General features: G+C 41.9%; 1 protein-coding gene across 1 annotated transcript; it reads left to right on the plus strand.

Annotated features, from left to right (window-relative positions):
• Nucleotides 1-3,188: 3,188 nt before the first annotated feature.
• On the plus strand, nucleotides 3,189-3,768 carry LOC137833200 (uncharacterized). The gene is made up of 2 exons (XM_068641562.1): nucleotides 3,189-3,319; nucleotides 3,462-3,768. The coding sequence occupies exons 1-2, from the start codon at nucleotides 3,189-3,191 to the stop codon at nucleotides 3,766-3,768; spliced, it is 438 nt and encodes a 145-aa protein (XP_068497663.1).
• The last annotated feature ends 3,209 nt before the right edge of the window (nucleotides 3,769-6,977 follow it).

Consider the following 6,977-nt stretch of genomic DNA (forward strand, 5'->3'; position numbering starts at 1 on the left):
ATGATCTATTCGATGTCAAACAAAGGGAAGGAGAGTTGCTCAAAGAGTACTTAAATCGTTTATGCGCAGCCTCTGTGAGGCTTCAGACTCCGAATGAGGAAATAGTGGTCACCAGTTTCATTAAAGGGATGACAGAAATCCCATTCAGCAACTCATTAGTCCGAAATAAGATGAAAACATTATCCGAGGTATAGGAACGAGCTACAGCTCATATCAAGGCAGAGGAAGCTGTGCTTAGGAAAAATGACAGCTCATGGTCAAAGGTCCATAGGCAAGAGAACAAACCAGAGGTACGTCTCGTACATTGCAAAGAAAGACGAGTCGAAGACTCAAGCCAGCGAGGAGATAATAATCAGGCCAAGGTTCCGAATATCCTACAAGGAACTTATGGGCATGGCCGGGGTGGTGGATAGACTGAAATTTTCACAAAAGTCAAATCGATTCGTGGGGTCGCGAAGGGAGTGCTAATGTGATTTTCACAGGGCGTGGGGGAACAAGGTCGAACGATGCATTGCCTAGGTTATCAACTTTCGAAGCTAGTAAAAGAGCGATTCTTGACAGAGTACCTCGAGGATCACCAAGAGGAACCGAAAGGGGAGACCGCACCCCAGGAGCTAAAACATGAAACTCCAGTTCTTGGAGACCTAAATACGATTGCGTGAGGATTCTCTAGAGGTGGAAGCTCGGCGTCTATCCGTAAACGCTATGCCAGTTCAGTGATATCCCTGGATGTCAAGAAATCTTAGAGGTTCGTCGAACCCTCCCTGTGTTTTACTATATCCGACTTGGAAGACGTATTTCACCACGAAGATGATCCTTTGGTAATATCAGTTATCATCGTAGGACGAAAGGTGCACATGGTTCTCATCGACCAAGGAAGCTTAACTGATGTGATGTTTTGGGTGACATTTGTATATTTACAAATCTCCCCTGACCAGTTGAGGTCTTACGACAATTGTCTTGTCTGGTTCGCAGGTGATTAGGTTGAGGTAGGAGGATACGTGGAGTTAAGGACGACCTTTTCTTATGAAAGCGCAACCAGAACAATCATTGTGAAATACATTGTTGTTAATACACCTTCCGCATACCACCTACTTCTAGGGCGACCCTCCTTGAATAGGTTAGGCGTGGTGGCCTCTACTATCCACATGAAGATGAAAATGCCCACGCTCGAAGGAAATAAAATCACGATGAAGGCCGACTAGAAGATGGCACGAAAATGTTATGAGAGCAACCTGCAAAATCGTAGGGGAACCTACACAATCACTACCCAGTCAGTAGAACTAGGATGGATGGCCAAAGCCGACCCCTGCAACGAAAGGCGACCTGAACCTACTGGGAAGTTCGGTAGTTGTAGATAAATAGAAAAAGGTTCAATCTCGGTTCCTCACTTTGCAAGGAGTTGGAGAATGAAGTTATTGAGGTCATTTCAAAGAATATGGGCGCTTTCGCCCGGTCATCCATCGACATTCTGGGGATTGAACCAGACTGTCATTATCTCACCATGGACGAGAAATGTAGTTCAGAGACAAAGAAAATTCAATGAGGAAAAGCGCCTCGCCGTGAGGGAGGAAACTCAAAAACTCCTCGTTGCGGGCCAGATAAGGGAAATCCAATATCCTGAATGGTTAGAAAATGTGGTATTGGTGAATAAGGCAAATGGAAAGTGAAGGATGTGCGTCGACTTCACCGTTTTAAATAAGGCTTGTCCCAAAGATGCTTACCCTCTATCGAGCATAGAGTCCCTGGTAGAAAATGCCCCAGGTTGTGGTCTGTTAAGATTCCTAGATGCTTTTTCAGGGTACAACCAGATTCGTATGTGATGGAAATCGTCCAGCCTCGAAACTTTCGGCCAAGAAGATAGACGAAGATGAAGCTTTAATGAAGAGTTTGTAGAGTCTTTTTCTTCTTCTTAGCCTTGTAAAAGTTGTATAGAGTAGTTAGGAAGTTTTGGGCCTTGTATTTTGGGCCAAAGTAGAGAAAAATGTAAATAGAAAACAAAGTAATGTATAAAATAGTAAAAGAGGGGTGCAAATAGAAATGTAGGCAAGGAAGGCATGAGTCTCCACATGTCTTCTCCTTAATGGAGAGGATTTGCGCCAATAAGGTTGTGACACTTGTCACACTCTCATTTGAGAGTTTTTGAGAGACTTTCTCCTATAAATAGGAGTCTCTTATACATGTATTTCTTTAACTTGGAATTAGTAATGAAATGCTGCCTATTTTTGGCCATTCTACTTGTTCTTAAGTTCTCCCTAGGTTAGTCTCCTTCAAGACTTAGCCTAGACTCTTTCCTAGTGAGTTGGCCTCACCTCTCACTCTCACAAATTCCTAATTCCACTTCAATCCATGGAAACTCCTCTTGAGTTTCTTTAATGCTTCCGCTCATCATATCTCCTTCGTCATTCATCCAAAGAAGAAATTACAAAGATCTCTAATAGAAGAAGAGCGTTTTTCCATCAGTATGCACCCGAAGGATGAGAGTAAGACGACTTTCGTGGCCAAAGCCACCAGTTATTGTTACAAGGTTATGCCTTTTGGACTGAAGAATGCGGGGGAGACTTACTAGAGACTCATGGATCGGATCATGTCTCCAATGCTCGGTCGTAATGTTCAAGCATGCGTAGAAGACATGGTTGTCACCTCAGTAAAGGCGAATCATCATGTCACCGACTTGGAGGAGTTGTTCGCCAGTATAGCAAGGTACAACTTGAAGTTCAACCCCAATAAATGTGTTATCGGTGTCCTGGCGGGGAATTTCCTTGGTTTCCTATTAACTGAAAGAGGAATAGAAGCAAACCCTGATAAGTGCGCAACGATCATGGAGATGGGAAGCATGACCAACGTTAAAGAGGTGCAACGTTTAATTGGGCGCATGGGTGCCCTATCACACTTCTTATCGGCCAGTGGCGATATGGGGTATCCTTATTTCCAATGCCTCAAGAAGAATGATCGTTTTATCTGGACCGAAGAGTGTGAAAAGGCTTTGTCAAGTTAAAGGAGTACTTGGCTAATCCACTCGTTCTCGGCAAGCCTACTTTGGGAATTCCTATTCGTTTGTAGTTCTCAGTGACTGACCGGGCCATCAGCTCAGTCATCTTGCAGGAGGAGGAAAGGTACAAAAATTGATATACTTCGTAAGCAAAGTGTAGTAGGGGGCATAGGTTAGGTATCAAGCTATCGAGAAGATGGGTTTGGCAGTGGTATTCACAGCTCGACGACTTCGCTACTACTTCCAAAGTTTTACCGTAGTTGTAATGACCGACCTACCCATTCGGAAGGTCCTCCAGAAACTCGATATTGCAGGAAGGATGGTGCGGTGGGTGGTTGAGTTATTTGAATTTTACATACACTATGATCCGCAAGGACCAATCAAGGGCCATGTATATGCCGAATTCATGACAAAACTCTCCCCCGAAGGTTTCGAACCTGATCCGATAAATTTCCAATGGGTCCTCCAGCTTACAAGGGAGTGGGGTTGATGTCATTTTGGAGGGACCAAATGGGGTCTTAATCGAGCAAGCTCTTAGGTTTGCGTTTAAGGAAAGTAACAACCATGCCAAATATGAAGCCCCAATAGCAGGAATGTTGTTGACAAAGGAATTGAGAGCTCACCACCTGTTTGCAAAGAGTGACTCAGTATTGGTAATAGGGCAGGTGACTGACGAGTATCAAGCTAAAGACCCACAACTAGCCTTATATCTCATGTGTATGAAGATCCTAAAAGATGCTTTCTATATTTTTGACCTTGTTCATGTCCCTAGATAACAAAACTCTTGGGCAGACCTACTATCCAGGTTGGCCAGGGAACCTTGAAATCGCCGAGGATGACCGCCTAGGGGCTCCCTGAGGATGACCACCTTGAGATTATAAAAATCAGCTCGGCGGATACTTGGCTGACACCGTATACAGTATCTTGTTGATGGATTGCTCCCCTCTGAGCCCTTGGAAGCCAAGATCATCAAGAAGAATGCGAGGCGGTACACCCTGGTGGATGTTCGTCTTCTCCGTTACGGTTACACGCATCTACTCCTCACTTGTGTAAGTGGGGACCAATGCATGCGAGTAATGTTCGATCTCCACGAGGGCATTTGTGGCAGTCACATCGGCGGGCAAGCCCTCTCTTTAAAGGCTATCCGAGCAGGGTACTACTGGCCGACAATAAAGGAGGATTGTGGGAAGTATGTTAGGAGGTGTGAACAGTGTTAGAAGCATGTCGATTGGAGTCACTCACCACCTGAGGAGCTGCGCTTAATCTCTAGCCCATGGCCTTTCCATACTTGGGGAATAGATATTTTTGGCCCTTTTTTCGTTAGCTCTACGCTAAATAAAAAACCTCAACGTCGCCATTGAATATTTAACTAAGTGGATCGAAGCTGAGCCACTAACGTAGATAACCACTTACAAAGTCCAACCTTTTGTATGGAAGAATATTGTATGTCGTTTTGGGGTTCCCAAGCACCTGGTGTCCGATAATGGGACCCAATTCGCCAGCCGACAACTCGGGAAAATATGCATGGAGCTCGGAATTAAACAGATTTTTGCCTCGGTGTTGTTAGAATATATGGCCTTAAACAAGAGGGAGGAAGAAGGGTGAATTGTTTATGAAAGATTTTCGCAAACTTTAAAGGTGTAATGAAGTTCAATGTAGAATCACAGATATAGAAATCTAGAAAGCAATCAATCAAAAACTATTTAAGTTGATTAACAGAAAATCAACCGGTTGTTTTTGCGATTCAACCAGTTGTTTTTATCAGCAGAGTTAAAAACAACTTAAAAGCAGGATTTCAATGAGTTCGGGGCAAGAGAAAAGCACACAAGCAATTTATACTGGTTCGCTCTTATCCCAAGAGCTACATCCAGTCCCCAGAAACCACTGGGTATCTACTATGCAATCAAAATCCAGATTACAAACACACCACCAAAGAAGTGACCTTGAACACCTCAAGTCACACACTTCCTTTGGCACACAAACACCACAGAATTTAGAACACCCTCTGATTCTGCACTTACACACCAGTATTCAGAAGTACAAGAGATAAAAAAAGGATTACACCTGATGAAGATCAAATCAAAAGATTACAACAATCCTATTCCACTTCTTTGAGAAAATCCAAAAGCTTGAATGCAAATCTTGAAAACTCAAATCTGTTTTCTCACTTTCACAAATGTCTAAAAACTATTATCAATCTTTAAGAGAGTATAACAACCTTATTTTTTTAAAAAATACTCCAAAAGATGTTTAAAACATTTAAAACAAGTGCCTATTCAGTTAAAAAACATTTAAAGCTGATTTGCAAACATAACAGAAATTCTGTTATGGATTTTCAACAAATAATCGGTTGAATTCTCGAAACAACCGATTGAATTGGTTTGACAGCAAAGTCAACCAAGTCAAACAACTTCAAACCCTTTTCAAAAACTACTAAGTGTCAAACAATCGATTGAATCGATAAAACAACAGGTTGTTTTTCCACTTCTTTATAAAGCAATCTTTTCCAAAAAAGGATTTGATTCCAAACGATTTTAGATTCAAACGAAGAGTGGATTACACATTAATCTACCCAGATCCTACCACACAAACAACAACTTCAGCCTTCCATCAAACAACATGGATTTGGAGACATCAAGGCTTCAAGATCATCCTTGATCAACAATCTCCCCCTATTTGATGAAGACAAATCCCTGGTTGCTTGTGTTGATCTGTTTGAATCTAAACCAACACCTACAAAACAGAAACTATGCAAACACAGAGCATATATAATAGTAGGTTACCGAGGCACACAAACTAGTTTTTTGCATTACCAAAAGAGCATAAAATAAGCTAAAAACAGTGCCAAACCAGTGAGGGTAGCAATAGGCAGCAGCAGAAACAGTTTTAAAACTTTAAATCAGAGTTTTGTAGTTGCAGCATACACAACACATAAACCAACGCCTTCTCCCCCTATTTGTCTTCACAAATAGAATGAAGAAAGGCATAAAAACAAAATTATAAAGAAATTGTCCAGAAATTAAAGCAAGATAAGCATAAACAACAATTAAACTTGGCTTCAATCTTCCTTTCCACATTGAAGCTCAAAAAGTTGGTTTTGAACAACTTCAATTTGTTCACCCAGGTTCTGGAAACATGTATCCATGCTCTGGAATCTGTCACCAAAGTTCTGAAAATTTGTAGCACAAAATTCATGAAGATTCCTTTGATTCTCAGCAAAGCTGTCCATCCTATTTACCATAAACCTCTCAAAAGGAGACATTGAGAGAATCCTATATCCTTGATTTCCAGTACTTGTTCCATCACCTATATCAGTAGCAGGATACTCCTCTTGAGCATCAACTCCAGCATCTTCAGCAGCATCATGTTCTTCCTCTTCTTGTCCAGCTTGCACACCACCTGAGGAACCACCTTGATCACCATCTTTGCTCACCCATCTTCCACCAATCTTGGTGAAACCCATCTTACTAAGTGAACCATTGTTCACTTCAAGTGATGATTTCACAACTTCAGTCTGTTTTTCCTCAAGGTCCAATTCAAAATAATTCAAGAATTTAGAAATCAATACAACATATGGATAATGATAGTCACTTAACCTCATTGATTTCTGCATGTGTTCCTTGATGATGTGGATCCAATTGATCTTGACCTTGTTCATAATGCAATACATGTAGACAAGATCCTCCTCAGTAAGCATAGAGTGATTGCTCCCCTAAGGTGTGAGCATCCACGTCACAATTAAGGCAATTAACCTTTCATTCAATTTTAGACCTCCTACTAAAAAATTTCTCACTTTTGCTTGAGGATTCTTCAAGCAATTCTTGTAAAACTGAATTTTGTTAAATTCCTCCACCACACCAATGTTCCCTGTACCGACCAGTCCTTGGGCGTTGTTGACCATTGGTAATGTTGGTGCCACGTAAGCGGGGTCCCACGAGCGGTGTGGGCCAGTATCTCGCGAAACACGTTCGCCAAGGATTCAAAG

Source organism: Phaseolus vulgaris, chromosome 6 (genome assembly GCF_000499845.2).
Source record: "Phaseolus vulgaris cultivar G19833 chromosome 6, P. vulgaris v2.0, whole genome shotgun sequence".
NCBI lineage: Eukaryota > Viridiplantae > Streptophyta > Magnoliopsida > Fabales > Fabaceae > Phaseolus > Phaseolus vulgaris.